We start from the raw sequence: 15765 nt of genomic DNA, 5'->3' as shown, positions 1-15765 counted from the left end.
CTCGCGCAAGTATTTAAAATCTGCCCCTTAGTCAATGTCAGAAGAATGTACAAGAAATAATGAGTGATATAAAGTATCCCAAGACAACTCTAATGCACTAACGCCCTTATTTTAAAACCCCTGCGCATGTAAAATTGGGGAGTTATGCGCGTGGCTGGGCCCTGCGAGTGCTGTGAGCACTTTCGAAAGGACCCGGCCACGTGTGTAACCCCCAATATGCACAGAGGTTCCGGGCCAGAAGAAAGGGGCGGGGTGGGGAGGGGCGGGACAGCGCCATTAGATGCTGTCCCGGGGAAGTGCGTGCCGTCAGCTGGCCAGCACGCGGAGTTTATTTCTGCTCTGGAGGAGCAGTAAGTATCAAATCAAAAAATTAGGGGGTAGCTAGGGTAGATTTAGTGGTTGGGGAGGAGAGGGGAAAAGATAGGAAGGGTAGAGTTAGGGTTAGGGAAGTTCCCTCCCAGTCCGCTTCTTAATTGGAGCGGACTGGGAAAGAACTGGTCTAGGCCCGATTGCATCACTGTGCGTATTTTTAAAAAATCCCCCCCCCTCCCCGCGTGCGGAGGCCACTCGCCCACACGTGTGCACACAGACTTGAAAATCCGGCGCGCATGCGGGAACCGTATTTTAGAACATGCGCACGCCGACATGCGCATGTTGTTATAAAATCGGGGTGTCCGTGTGCGCACGCGCGTGCCTTTTAAAATCGACCCCTTAGTATTTTGTTGAATGTCACTTTTGTAAACCTTTGTGATCTTCTTTTGGAATGACGGTATATAAAATGCTTGAGTAAGTAAATAATAAATAAATATCCAACTACCTTGGCAATCCTGCCAGTGATTGAATATTAACTCCATAGAGTTTTTGTCCGGAGATGGACTTCTCTCAGTCCCTGCAATAGCTTCCCAATCGTTTCACAGTTCAAAACTTTAGGTCTCACCAATTCTGGCTGCAAAGCCTTCTGTGAAAGTTGCTTTCTCTAACAAAACCCAAGGCAAGGGCACACTGGCCTTCAGCCTTAGTCATGTTGACTCCAGCTCTGGTTACGCAGCGAGAGTCTCCAGAACACCTCCAAATCCTCCCTAGCTGCAGCTCTCGTACTCTAGTCTAGTGTACACCTAGTCCTGCCTGCCGCCTCCAGATGCCTGCTCTGATGGAGTCCCCGCCAAGCTCAGAGTGACACGAGCTCCAGACAAACAGGCGACCTGCCTTCCCTTCCCCAGAATCTCCAAGGACCCAGCAGGATGCAGGAAATGCTCAAGAAACAGACAAACCCAGAGGTCCAACAGCCAGTAGGGACTCATATTCGAAGAGAAAACCCTGGGTCTTGCCTTTGCACTTTACCATGAGGTAAATAGAAAGAGGAAAAGAGATGAGCAGAACTCAAACAGAACACTGTCACCAGCTTGTCCCCATCTTGAATCACTGGCGATAGATCTGCTTTTTATCACAGGGATGTGCTTGTAGTGAGTGAAGTGTTTAGGAAGGAAGTGTGTCTCTTCATCTGAAAGACAGGCTCATAAAGCACGCTCCCACTAGAATGTCAAGATTTTAGAAAAAAAAAGCCTTACTCCAGATCCAATCACCTAGCAGGTACCCAGAAACAGACCTCTTCAGGAGCAGGCCTCGGTTTTCTGAAACTCACTGCCTAATGACCCATGCCTAGGCCACCACAATACCTTACAATTCAAGAAATCTCGCAAAACCTGGCTATTTGCTCTAGTTTTTAATTAAAAGCAGGGTTACGTTTCTGGCAAGTTGTGGTTTTAGTATTAAAACCTTTAAGATATTATGGGAGAAATGTGATTATTATTTTTTTTGTGTGCTTTAATCTTTTTGCAAGTTTTTAGGATGGGATAGTTGGGAATTTGGTTGTTATTTCTCTTCTGCTGAGGTTAAGTGGTTAGCAAACTGAGCATTTTATTAAGTTTTGGGAGATACAGATATATTCTTACCAAGGATTTTATTGACATGAATTTTAATGGCATTGCATTTAGATCATTTGATGGTTGGGGTTTTAATAATAATAATAATAATAATAATAATAATAATATGTTATTCTGCCTTTTGTGAATCAAATTTTAGATCATTACTAGATTATTTTAATGGCTAAGTTTGAAATTTGTCTCTATTTCATATTATATCATGCCAATATTTTATTGCTTTTAATTGTAAGTTGATGTTATTTTAGAACTTTTTCTTTTAATAATTTTGTTTTAAAAGCTGTAATCCACCCCAAGCTATTTTATAGAAAGGTGGCATTGTAATGGAAAATGAATAAAAGCCTATAAGGGGTTTATAATGAAGTATTTATAGTGATGTGTTACAACAGGGTACATAAGAGCCCCATTTATTATAGATTTTTTTTTCCATAGGCACAGTAAAGAAGAAAATGTGAAATAGAAATACATATAAGCCTAAAGTGATGATCAAGGAGGGTGTATATAAGAGCAAATTATAATAAGGTGTTTAAAGCAGAGATATGCTTATAAAAAGGTGCACAGAACTGGGCATTTACCCAGGTATTCATAAAACAAGTAAATACACTTTATCTACTTAGAGGGTTTTCTGACGTTTCGTATTTAATGGGAATGTTTCTAATGAGGCGTATAGGAAGTCAGCCCATTGGCCACGCGCAGGATCCTGGTCAGGTCTTCCATGCCCCAGGCCGGCCAATGCTGAGCATGGAGTGAAGGCGGCGCTCGCAGCCCTGCAGGGATGCGCAGGAGGTCAGGAGGGCAGCAGAGAGAGGCAGTCCACAACCTAACGGGCAGGGCCCATGACTGAAAGCTGCGGGGACGCGGAAACCCCGGTGCACTGCTCCTGGTTGAGGACTGATGCTGCAAGGGCTGAGTTGAGTTGGGAGGAGGATAAAACATTTGGGGGGGGGGGGGGGGGGGGGGAGAGAAAAATATCCCTCCCCTCTATTATTTACAGAAGAAGGCTACTGACCCCAGAAGAGGCCGGCTCAAATAGATCTGGAAAACCAGAGGAGGAGGAAAGAGCCGAGAACGCTCCTGTCGAAAGTGGTTGCATGACCTGCGGCGTGATTTTAAAGGGTTGTAGTGGGACTGAGAGAGTGTTCTCCTTACTCCAGGCTGCATATTAAGCACAGAGGTACAAATACACTTAAGAGTGTGTAAATAGTGCTCTGAAGGGGCCGTGCAGATGAAGGGCAGATATCGGATGGCTGGCGTGCTCGCTCTGCCGGCTTTTGTATCTGGGCTCTCTAAACTCCTGTTGCACGCTCCAGCCTCCTCCCCCCCCCCCCCCCTCCCATTTTGAGTAAATAAAAGGCCACTTTCCCTTTTCTTTTCTAGTGATTGTGTGCGGAGGCTCCGCCCCCTGGCTGCAGGATCACCAGGAGAAAGCCAGCACCCACCGCCCCCCCTTCTCCCTCCGTCCTCCGTGTGCTGGAGCCCCAGTCCTGCTGAGTTATTGAATCCCGGAGGGCAGGGACAGGGACACTGGGGTGAGGGGGTCGGGAGGATTTGAAATTGGGCTGAATTTCACACCTAGCCTTCATTTCAAAGGGGGAGCAATTTCCATCTGAAAGCAGGAGGAGGGGGGGGATATGAAAGAAGGCAGGAAGAGACAGCTAGATACTGCCCAAGAAAAGACAGGCTAGAGAAACGCACGCTCCTTCCTTTACGCCTTAATGTATCATTTTGGCAACGCTTGTGCAAATTGCCATGACCAGAAAGTTTCTTTGAATTTGAGAGAGGCAGAGAAACAGGCTGCTAAAGAAGAAGAAAAAAAAAAGACTGAAAGCAGAGAGAAAGGCAGAAAGAGTGGGTATATGAAATCAAGAAAGAGAACTAAATAATTTGACAGCAAGAGAGAAGATACCGCAAGGAAGGGAGAGACATAAACAGAAAGAAAGGGGGTGGAGGAGAGAAAGAGATGGCATTCATCATCTTAACCTGAAGCTGTAATGATTCCCCCTCCCTCTCCGCATCTTGCTCTCTCCCCTCTGATTTAATTAGGCCTGGCGGGAAAGTTCTTTTTCTTAACAAAATTCATTCACTATTTCCTCCTGGCCGCTGGTTCCAAAGAAGGAAGCTCTCCAGCTCTCTCTGAGACACAATAACCATTCCCCCCCCCCCCCCTCCTCCTCAAACTCACCAAATACACACAGGACAACCCCCCCCCCCCCCCCCTCCACAGAATGAACAGAATACTGAGCCTAATTCCTCCTGCATTCTCTGGGATTTGAATACAGAGTTAAGGATCTGCCCTTGAACTGCAAAGAGTGTAACCAGAATCCCAGTCTTGCTGCCTTTCATCCTGGCAGGTGTTAACCCTCCCAAGCACAGCCTGTAACTAGACCTCTACAGTCTCAGGAGCCAAAGGAAGGGGGCCCGAGAGCCCAGACCTGCCAGGGAGGGTACAGTGAGAATTGCTGGGGGGGGGGGGGGGGGGGGGGGGGAAATAAAAACTATACTGACTCAGAGGAGAGACATCAAACCTCCCCCCCCCCAGCCAGAACTCCTGCACCATTCCCTATAGCGCCTTCTGCTGAGAGAGGTTGGGAATGCAGGAGTCCTGAGCACCCCTACAGCCAGCATACCTGCACCATTTCCTGCAGCAGGGATGCTCAAACAGTCGAGTGTGCAAACGTGGTGGTGGTGGTGGGGATTGCAAATAAATCTCATACATATTCATTGGGGATATCCTGAAAACCTGATTGGTCGTGAGGGCCCCAAGGTTCAATCTGAGCACCCCTGCCCTACAGCACCTCTTATAGAAACATAGAAATGACGGCAGAAGAAGACCAAATGGCCCATCTAGTCTGCCCAGCAAGCTTCACACATTTTTTTCTCTCATACTTATCATTTTCTCTTAACTCTTGGTTCTATTTCCCTTCCACCCCCACCATTAATGTAGAGAGCAGTGATGGAGCTGCATCCAAGTGAAATACCTAGCTTGATTAGTTAGGGGTAGTAACTGCTGCAATAAGCAAGCTACACCCATGTTTATTCCCTTTACCCAGACTATGTCATACAGCCCCTATTGGTTGTTTTTCTTCTCTCCTGCCGTTGAAGCGGAGAGCCATGCTGGTTATGCAATTGAAAGTGAAGTATCAGGCCTTTTGGTTTTTAGGGGTAGTAACCGCCGTAACAAGCCAGCTACTCCCTGCTCTGTGAGTGCGAATCCTTTTTTTTTTTTTATTTTTCTTCTCCCCTGCAGTTGAAGCTATTCTGGATATTTATTTATTTAAATGATTTTATATACCGATAGCCGTTTGCACATCGTATCGGTTTCCAGTAAACTAAAACTTTTTGACAGTGTCATTAAACAGAACTTTAGGCACTGCCATTACATAGAACAGTAAAACTTTATATGCGTGAAGCCTCAGCTTTTCTTATTCCCCTGCTGTTGAAGCAGAGAGCTATGCTGGAAATGCTTGATGTATCAGCCTCTCCCATGCCATGAAGCAGAGAGCCATGCTGGATATGCATCGAAAGCGAAGTATCAGGCACATTTGGTTTGGGGTAGTAACCACCGTAATAAGCCAGCTACTCCCCGCTTTGTGAGTGCGAACCCTCTTTTCTTCTCCCCTGCCGTTGAAGCAGAGAACTATGCTGTATATGCTTGGAAAGTGAAGTATTAGGCTTATTTGGTTTGGGGTAGTAACCGCCGTAACAAGCCAGCTACTCCCCTCTTTGTGATATCAAATCCTTTTTTCCACATTTCCTCTTGCCGTTGAAGCTTAGAGCGATGTTGGAGTCACAGTAAGCATCTGTATGTTTATTTAATAAGGGTATTGTCTCCGGGCAGTAGCCATCGTTCTGGTGAGCCACCCACTCTACATTGGCGGTCTCTTGACTTTATGGATCCACAGTGTTTATCCCACGCCCCTTTGAAGTCCCTCACAGTTCTGGTCTTCACCACTTCCTCCGGAAGGGCATTCCAGGCATCCACCACCCTCTCCGTGAAGAAATACTTCCTGACATTGGTTCTGAATCTTCCTCCCTGGAGCTTCAAATCGTGACCCCTTGCTGGATAGGCTGGATAGGCTGGGACTGCAAAACCTGCTAGGTTTTAAAACCAAACCTGCACCGAAGTACACGAACACATGTGCACGTCTAGAATTCTAACATGCTACAAAAAGACACAGACACATATGTACAGGGTGTTTCTGAACAGAGGCTCCCATTTTAATTGTAATTCCCTGTATATGCGAGCGCCCACTGCGGCTGTAAGATTTTGGTGACAGTGCTGCTTTTCTGAGGGCACTGTGCTGCATCCTTCCAGTAACTGCTGTGAATGAAATTAGCTTTGGTTTTCTGCGGCCCATGATGTTTCTGGGCTGAGATTCTTTCCTGGTAGCCCCAGAACCTGGCAGCAACTGGCTTTGATGGTTTCCATTTTCTTGAGCATATACCTGCCCAACAAACCTTTGGCCCATTTCTCTAATTGTGAACCATTTTAAGTTTGATTGGTTTTAGTTAGGAGGACTATGATTGTAAATTGCTTTGTGTTGGTAAATCAAAGCATACATTAATAAATAATTAATAAAAGAAGTACTATTGATCTGTTCCCATCCAGGAACGTACACACACAGATAAATGTGCTTGGATGCATACATGCATAAATCTACAGCATATATACAAATACATGAAACTGATCCCAACATCATCAGCATCACTGTAGCTTTGTATTGAGTTCTGGCTGTCTCTTCCAATTTCAATCTCACCCTCATGCTTCCTCCCCCCCCCCCCCCCCCCATCACATTCTCTCTCTCTGTTTTCCCTTCCCTTCTTCCTCAGCTATATTTCTTGATCTCTCTCTCTCTTCCTCTGACTTTCCCAGCTTGGCTTTTTCTCTTTTGCTTTCTTCTCCGACTCTGTTATCTTTCTTTCTCTGGCCCAGCCTCACTGAGCAGTCCCTGCTTTCTGAGGATTAGTGTTACCAATTTATAACTTCAAGGAACCCTCCAGTGCCATAGAAATGAAAGGGGGGTCTGGAGGCTGGGGTTAGGATGAATTATCAGATCACTGCCCCAACGTCTCCTTGGGACATTCAGATCCCCGGAAGAAGCTGGAAAGCTGCTCTAAACATCAGTGCCGGCAGGTTATGAGGGAGCACTGTGGTTAATTCTGTGCATGCTGGAATCTGCCTTCCCCCACTCATTTCACCCCAACCCGTCTTTAGAAGGCATTCCCTATAGAATATTATTATTGCTGCCTGCACTGCTCATACTGTAAGTGGCTGATCCACCTTTTGAAGAAACTTCTACACAATTACTTAGAAGTTGGCCCTTGTTTCCACTCAGAGCTAAAAAGCAGTTCATGCAGCAGGGAGTGCCAGGTGTCTGCATGCTGGAGGTTCCAGCCCTTTATCTTGGGTTAAAAAAAAAAGATCATTTTTCTCTTCTGTCCCTCCCCAAAATGTATCCAGTCTAATGCATTTCAATGGGAGATTAAAGTCTGCCTTTCTCTCCCCACAAACGGTACTCTCTATAGCTTGACAAACCCGCCCATTCCAAGAGGCCTTAAGACAGGTCCTGTCTCTCCTCCAGCCTGGAGTTAGAGAACCAGTCTCCTTCCTGGGGCAATTTCACTGTTAGCAAAGCCAAACAACACAATGAGAACTTATGTATTCATACTCTGATTGTACCGAATAACTAGAATTTAGCCTTGGAGTCTTCAGATGGGACCTGTGCCTCTCTGGATAAGTCTCCAGATAATGGTCCACTAAAGGGATGGCAGTCAGCAGAAAACCCATTTCTCTCCAGGCTCAGAAGGGCTCTTGCACCACAGGTAGCCACAGCCAAGCAAAAGCGCCTCCGGGGCGGAAGAGACACCGACCCGAAGCAGCAGAGAATGTGGATTCCTTGCAGCAGCCCCGAAAGGGAGGGCCAGAATGCGCCGCCTCGGCTGTCCTTTCTCCCGCATGGAAACTAGCGGCCGTTCTGGCTTTCCCCCCCCCCCCCCCCCAGATCTCCCCCACCTGCTTGAAAGAGTTAGCAGGAAGCCCAGAGCGATCGAGTGGTGCCCCCGCCAAAACGCTCCGACTGCCACACAATCCCCAAGCGCTGCAGGGAGGACAGAGTCACAGGCCCGCCGTGGCGCTGTTCTGGCTCTTTTTTTTTTTTTTAACATAATAAAACAATCATCGTTTTACAACGCTGTGGTTTCTTTTATCTAGAAAGTATCTTGGAAGATGCTTTGGGCTTTGAATACTTCAGACGCATACAGTTACTCCTGGTGTCTGGTCCGTGCAACAGCTTCCAGGAGAGCACAAAGGGATTGTTGTTACCCGAGTAGAGCCGGGTAACGTGAGGAGCAGAGAGCTGAAGTGACCCGGTGCCGGAGCCAGGATTAGCATCCAAGGCACGGGAAGATCTAACGACCCGCCCCAAGGTCACACAGAGGGCCAGTGCCCCAGCCGGGATTAAGACGGAGGCATGCAAGGGTAACCCTAAACTAGGCTAGCTGGACCATTTGGGTCTTTATCTGCCGTCATTTACTACGAAAATAAAATGATGATTCCTCAAAATAAAACCCTGGAAGTGGCCCGGTAAGTTAAAAAAAACAAAACGTGAGCACAATATCAGACACCTGTTGAAAAAAGAAGGTAACGGGAAAGAAGCTGTCATTCGGCAACTAACATGACTCCGAGTCAGGACCCAGGCAATTTAAGCCAGTCTTGCTCCGGCCTCTTTTATATCTATGAACTTCGAATCTAGTAGATCCTGAGAGGTACCAAGGATGCCGTGCATGGAGTCAATCCGAAGTCACAGTCGCCAAGGGTGTATTATGTTTAGAGCTTCTGGTTTTCAGGAGTTATAAAATACAATTTTTAAATTGCTTTTTTTTTTTTTTTTTACATTATGCGAGACAGTTTTTTCAGGGTTTTGCTTTGAATTTTTAAGTTAGAATTTAAAAAAAACTTGCCCCCCCCCCCCCAAAAAAAAACCCAACAACACTTATTTGTAATGGAGTTGCACTCCCTGCTCATTCTGAACACCTAGCCGACTTGCTCTCCCTTTCTTGGCACCTCCAGTACAGCTTTCCTTCCTTTGATCGGGCACTGAGCCTCCTGTTTCCCTCCATCACGCCCTCACCAGCCATTTGTCTGGCTCCTCTCTGCCCCTACGTTTTCCATGCGGCTCCGTGGAGCTCTGAGTTTTAACTGCACGAGTAGCCACAGCCCTGCGCTACTCTCCCGGCGGACCACAACGCAAGCCTGACAGCTGTGGGGCAGCTAAGCCAGGCAGCAGCAGGAGGAGCCTGTTTCTCAGTAACCAATTAAAACACTCCCGATGTCAAAACTATTAAATCAGTGTTTGCTGGTTAAAACCTAAACACAGAAGGCTTAATTATGTCACAAGTAGCAGCAGCAATGATAATTGTTCGAGTTCACAACGGAGCAGAATATAGGAACTATAGGGACATGGGGGACCCCCAGCAATATTACAGAATAGGACGAGAACCCAGCAGGTTGCAGGGTCACGGGAACTCCTCTAGTGTTACAGTTAGGGTTGCCAACTGTCCTGATTTTTTCCAGACAGTACAGATTTTTTGGGGTACTGTATGGGAAAAAAAAAAAGAGGACAGCGTAAAATGTTTAGAAATGTCCTGATTTTAGTTCTTCAGCGGCAGATAAGCCTACGATCCTACCCTGCTGATTATACACTCAGTGCACTCTGTATTCACTGTGTGCTGAATACATTTACTGTGTCATTTATACAGACTTCAGTCCACAGATTTCATCAGAGGCCTAAAAACTTTACAGTTTGGCCCCTGAGCAAACCTTTTTTTTTTTTTGGAGTAAAGAAGTTTGAGCACTAGCAGTCATGATATGAGGCTCCACAGGGGTAGACTCAAAAGTAACATCAGAAATATTTCCTCAGAGAAATATATATAGGGTGGATATAGGGAACGAGGTGATGGTAGAAGCATGTCAAATGGAAATGTATGGAGGATCATTAATTACAAAGATGTCAAAGGTAAGGCACACATCAAAATGGGCGGACTAGATGGGTCCTTATCTGCTATCACATTCTATGTTTCTGAGGTCCATATTCAGTGCCACTAAGCCGGATACGTTCCAACTTATCAAGCTACGTGGTACTGCTTGCATATTTGGCTGTGTTTAGCGGCCTCCACTTAGCTGGATAAGTATTTATCTGGTTAAATAGTTAGCCAGCTAAGTGAGGGATGGGAGTGTTCCAGGGCGGGGCTACTTATCTGGCTGATATTCAGCCTTATCCAGCTATTAGTCAGCTGAGTACATTCAGTGGTGCAGCTGCGCCACTGAATATCACACACAAATTAGCCGGATACGTTTATCTGGCTAACTTGCTCAGCCGGACAGCAATGTTTTTCTAATAGTGTAGTGGCAATACAAGTCAAATGTGCGATAAACCCATCAGTGATATTAAACAGCATCTCCAAGTGTTTGGAAAGACAGTTGAACATTGGCAACCCTAGTTACAGTACAGGGTGAGAAGGGAGCAGAGCACAGAAGAAGGTTTCAGGGAAACTCCTTAAGTGTTACAATCTAGGTAGTGCTCTTCTTTTTCAGTTTTTATTTTTCCTGACTTTTCCCCTGTACGTTATAGCAAAGACTGATTTTTGTTGAAATTCCCAGAAAAAACGAAGATCCCTAGATAAGGAGTGAGAGGGGAACAGACCCCAGCAGGTTACAGGGAATGCAAGGGAATTTCTCTAGTGTTACATTATAGGGATGAGAAGAAGGCAGAATCCGAGAAAATACAGGGTTACTGGGAGGGTGGGAAGAGAGAACTCCTCTAGTGTTACAGGATAGGGTGAGAAGGGGCAGAACCTGAGAGGTTACAGGAACATGGGGGAACTCTTGTAACATTACAGCACAGGGGTGAGAAGAGAACTGAGCCCAGGAGTAATAAACAGGTACAAAAAATCCAAAAGAAAAAAGTTTTATTCTCACCCCCTTCATTTGAAATATTTATCATGCTTACCTGTCTTTCATTATTCCTTTACTGGCAGATCTTATTACCGATCCTTTTGTTAAAATAATCTTTCTTTCTTTAAAGCTAGGAGCCAAACTGTATAAAGCAGGACACCCAACTCCCATCCTGGGGCAGCTGTGGGGAAGGGAGAGGGACCCAGCTCCCACCCTGGGATAGCCCCAGGAGAGGAAGGGGGGAGCCCTGCTCTGCTAGGTTCTTGCTTTCTTGGAGGAAATATTCCCAGGGAATTGAGATGAGGCTGAGTTTCAAAGCCTAAATATGCAAACCATGCACACCAAAAAAGTTATGTCTACAGTCACCTTGCTTCTCTTTCAGATCCCATTTCTCCCAGAAACTTGCACTTCACTCCCCGATGTCCACATAAAGGGTTATTTATTTTTCACCATTCCATTTAACAATCTTTTCCAAAACCAAAATTCCCACTAAAATAAATTACATAATTAAATAAACTCCCATCTGATTCCTCGTTTTACCCCCAACCTTAGCACAGTACTGAATTTTGCTCATAAAATAAAAATAGATAAACCCCCTCTGTAGGATAAAGCTACTACTGTTCTAGCCCCCCGGCTATCAGAGTGCATATTTATTCCACTGGCAATCTCGGGGCTTTCAGGAAAATCCTTGCTTTCTACATTCCCTTAACATTCAGTTCCCTTTTATTCTGCCTTCCTGCCCCCCCCACGACAAGCCTAAGGCTCTGCAGCACTTGCTTGAAGTTGTTTGCGCTCTCTAGCCCTGTCCCCGGTCAGTCGGTCGCATGGCTGCCCCTGCTGTCCTCGGCAGCTGGGCATGCTCTCTCAGCTGTCCTGGGGTGGTGTACGGTTTCACCCACACTCCCTCACGCGGGAGGAGGAACTCGCAATGGTGCCCAGAGCGAAAGAAAAGAGAGAACCAATGGGTCTTACTATACATGCGTGGGGCTGTCCAAGTAAGAGTCTGTCTTTGTCATATGTAACATGACTGTGGGCGCCTTGTAGTGGCAGTGGGTACCATTGCAGGCGACACCCCCACAAGGTTTCCCTCTAGTCCTTGCCCCCAGCTTTCTGTTGCACAAGTTCTGCCAGGTCTGCAAGGTCTTGGAGCTCCACACCCAGATGCCACAGGTGATGCCGACCACCAGCGACATGAAGATCTTCAGCATGAAAACCACCATGGTGGGTATAGAAGCCTCAAGGGAGCAGTTGATGTTGCCCTTCCCGGGGTAGGAAAGGCAGCTGTGTTCCGCGGCTCGGAAGTCCCAGTACTCCATATTCAGCCGCTCATAGAAGTAGCAAACGATGACGCAAGTGGCCGGCACGGTGTAGAGGATGGAGAAGACGCCAATCTTGACCATCAGTTTCTCCAGCTTCTCCGTGTTGGTGCCCCCGGTTTTCATGATCTTCCTGATGTGGAAGAGCGCCACAAAACCAGTCAGGATGAAGGATGTTCCAATCACCAGGTAGCAGGAGAGCGGGATCAAGACGAAACCAGTCAGGGCACTGACGTCCATGCTGCCCACATAGCACAGCCCCGTCAGCTCGTCCCCAGTCACCTTTCTCATGGTGAGGATGATGATGGTCTTCATGGCCGGAATGCCCCAGGCTGCCATGTGAAAATAGCTGCTGTGGGATTCAATAGCCTCGTGCCCCCACTTCTTTCCTGCCGCCAGGAACCAGGTCAAGGTCAGGATGACCCACCAAAGGGAACTTGCCATGCCGAAGTAATAGAGAATGAGGAAGACGATGGTGCAGCCTGTGCTCTCCAGGCCCTCCTGGATAATGTAGAGCTCGCCGTTCTCCCGATCACAGGCAATGTTCTCAGCGCCCGCCACCGACCGAATAATGAATGCCACAGAGTACACGTTGTAGCACATGGAAAGAAAGATGATTGGTCTTTCTGGGTACTGGAATCTATGCGGGTCCAGCAGAAAAGTCAGCACTGTGAATGCAGTGGATACAAAGCACAGGGTGGACCACACTGCCATCCATATGAAAGCAAAGTCCTTGTCAGCCCTGGACCAGTACACGTCCACTCCAGGGGAGCACTTTGGGGCACACGTGAGGCTCTTCTCCACGTACTGAAACTTTTCGGGGTTGTCACACGTGCCCAGGGTGCTCTGGCCCCTGCCCTCTCCAGCTCCCGAAGGCCGGGGTCTCGGGGCCACTGGGAGCATGCCTTGGCCCTTGTGGGTCTCTCCGCCGGTGGCATTTTCAGGTGCTTCCATACATAATGCATTAGGGTCGTTTTTGGTTGGCAATTTGCTGCAGTCCAAGGATTCAGGCCAGCCAAAGTTAAAGTGTTCCATGATTGGGGCGCATTTTTGCCTCGCCTGTTCACACATGGGCTTGCACGCAGGGATGGACGTGGACACCTGGTCGGTGCACATAGGGGCATAGAGGGAGCAGAGGAAGAACCGAAGATGGACGTGGCACCCATACTCCACTAGCGGTGCAAACTCGTGCAGCTTTATGGCAGCTTCCCTCTGGTTCTCGTGGCCCATGTAATTGGGCATCCTGGTCATGTTGTAGCCAATGCCGTGACACATGGGGATCTCGATGAGCTCGCATTTGGCTTCTCTGCCCCTTTCAATGTCGTAAGAGCCAATCTCCAGGGTGGAACCGGCAATCATCAGCTGGCACAGCAAGGACACCACGATCTTCACATGCAGAGTTTCCATTTTTTTCACTTCTCGCCAAACTAAGGGGAAACTTTCCCGGCCGGCGCCTGGATCGGAGACGATAAAGCGCCGGGCAGGTGCAGGGGAGGGGGCAGAGCTGCGTGCAGACAATGTCCCAGCGCTATAAAGTTACAAAGGGCTTTTTTTTTTTTTTATAAATAAACCTCCACGCCGAGCTCAGGACGGGAGTGACAAGAAGCCCGGGCACAAGGGAGCCGCGCCGGCCCCACGCAGCACTTTATAATCCACCCAGCACAGGCAACCATTCTCCCCGTGCATCCCCGACCAGGGTAGGGCAAAGTCAGCCCCCGCAGCACCAGAGCTCCGTACCTGCCGCCTCCTCCTTGCAAGCCCTTTGTGCTCGTCCCGCAGCGGCTGTTACGCGCCCTCCCCCGGCAGCGCATACTCCGGGCTGCGGGAGGGGCTCCCGGCACGGGGGGGGGGGGGGGGGGGGGAGAGGCAGCGGCGGGGGTCTCGCCGGCTCCGATCCGGGCCTGCTCCTGCCGCGTCTGTCAAACTCCTCGCTCGCCGCCTCCGGCTGGAAACTTTTCCCTTAGCGCCGGGCGCCGCTGCCGCTCAGCCCGCTCCCAGCTGCCGGGACTGAGCGCGGTGGGGGAACAGGCGTCCGCGGCAGCTACTCCCCCCCCGTGACTGGTGGGGCAGGGAGGTGCTCGCCACGCCCCCCTCCCAAAAAAGGGGCAGGGCTCTCTTAAAGCTACAGCAGCTCCTGCGCGCCTCCTCAGCTCCGGCACCGCAGTTCTAACAGTGCCTGACCCCGGCACGCGGCTCGCTAGTTACTAAGATTTGTGTTCAGTACTTTTAGAGAGAAACTGACAGCCCTTCTGAAAAAACAAAACAAAACAAAACAACAACAACCAATGAACAGATAACTTTTTAGCGCGATTCTTTTATTTCCTTACCTTTTTTTTTGGGTAAATCAGACCAACAACCTGAAACCATCTCCTCCTCCCCCCCCCCCACCCCCCACCTTCCTAGAATTTGAAACAAGGCTCATTTTGTACTTGATCCAAAAAAAAAAAAAAAAAAAGGAGCCTTTATTTATTTCTTTTGAATCCTAATGTCTAACTTTTCCAATGCTGAGTGAAGGACTGAGCTTTCACTGCACAGACTCCCTTTTCATGGGAGCAGTGCAAGGATGGTTTTCCCTAACTGTACGCAGAGGCACTGCGGGGCAAGGAGCCTCCCTCGTCTTCTCCTTCGGTCCCGTTGTTTTGTTTTTTTTTCTGTGTGTTTTCTGTTCCGTGGCTGCAGATCCCTTTGCTCGGTGCCCCGATCGCGGCAGGGAGCCGGCAGCACCTGCGTTTCTTGCCCTCCTTCCCTGCTCAGCCCGGACGACTCCGGCACAGGCTCTCGCCCCCGAGCGCTGCCCCCCCCCCCCCCCGACACTGAAGTCGCGTGCGTTGCCCGTCCTTCTGGTATTTTCGGTCCCTGCGCGGGGGGGAGGGCACTTTCTGCCTTGCGCTGAAGGTCTCGGAAAACTTTCAGCGCCTCTGGGAGTGCAGGGAGGGAAAGTGCCCGGCGCACATCCAGCTGGCACTTTGCAGGCTCCCGTGTATAACGCTGGCAGGGCTCGGGGTAATGTAGCCTTCTCTATAATGCTCTGATTTAGAGGATGGCTAGAAGCATCGGCCCTAAGGAGGAGAGAGCCGCACTTTCCTTAAATTGCAGCCTAACAGAACACAACTACCCCATTTTGTTAATCAAATAATTCAACTGTCAGAGCAGTAACGTAATTTTTATTTACTATTTTTCTTGGTAATCTTTACTTAATTTTTTAAGTCAAAATAAGTGTTTAAATATAGATTGGAAACTGTTCCTAGTCACCATGGTAAAAATACTTGAAGGTGCTGCTGTAGTGTTCCTACAGCATAAAGAGACATCAGGGGACTTCAGGAGTCAAACAGCACCCTGAGACACCCAAAGTGTGAATGCAGCATGAAGAGACCTTAAGAACATAAGAAATTGCCATGCTGGGTCAGACCAAGGGTCCATCAAGCCCAGCATCCTGTTTCCAGCAGTGGCCAAAACCAGGCCACAAGAACCTGGCAATTACCCAAACACTAAGCAGATCCCATGCTACTGATGCAATTAATAGCAGTGGCTATTCCCTAAGTAAACTTGATTAATA

The 15765-nt window shown here is 48.2% G+C and overlaps 1 protein-coding gene across 1 annotated transcript; it reads right to left on the bottom strand.

Moving 5' to 3' along the window:
• Positions 1-10892: 10892 nt before the first annotated feature.
• FZD9 (frizzled class receptor 9) lies at positions 10893-14284 on the bottom strand. Its single transcript, XM_029613215.1, has one exon. The coding sequence runs from the start codon at positions 13614-13616 to the stop codon at positions 11865-11867; it is 1752 nt and encodes a 583-aa protein (XP_029469075.1). The 5' UTR covers positions 13617-14284; the 3' UTR covers positions 10893-11864.
• Between the last annotated feature and the right edge of the window lie 1481 nt (positions 14285-15765).

Source organism: Rhinatrema bivittatum, chromosome 8 (assembly GCF_901001135.1).
Source record: "Rhinatrema bivittatum chromosome 8, aRhiBiv1.1, whole genome shotgun sequence".
Lineage (NCBI taxonomy): Eukaryota > Metazoa > Chordata > Amphibia > Gymnophiona > Rhinatrematidae > Rhinatrema > Rhinatrema bivittatum.
The sequence above is the reverse complement of the archived record's forward strand: the minus strand, read 5'-3'. Positions and strand labels throughout refer to the sequence as shown.

Excerpts from the sequence above, each read along its gene's own strand:
- FZD9 (XM_029613215.1), bottom strand. The coding sequence starts at position 13,616 with ATGGAAACTCTGCATGTGAAGATCGTGGTGTCCTTGCTGTGCCAGCTG.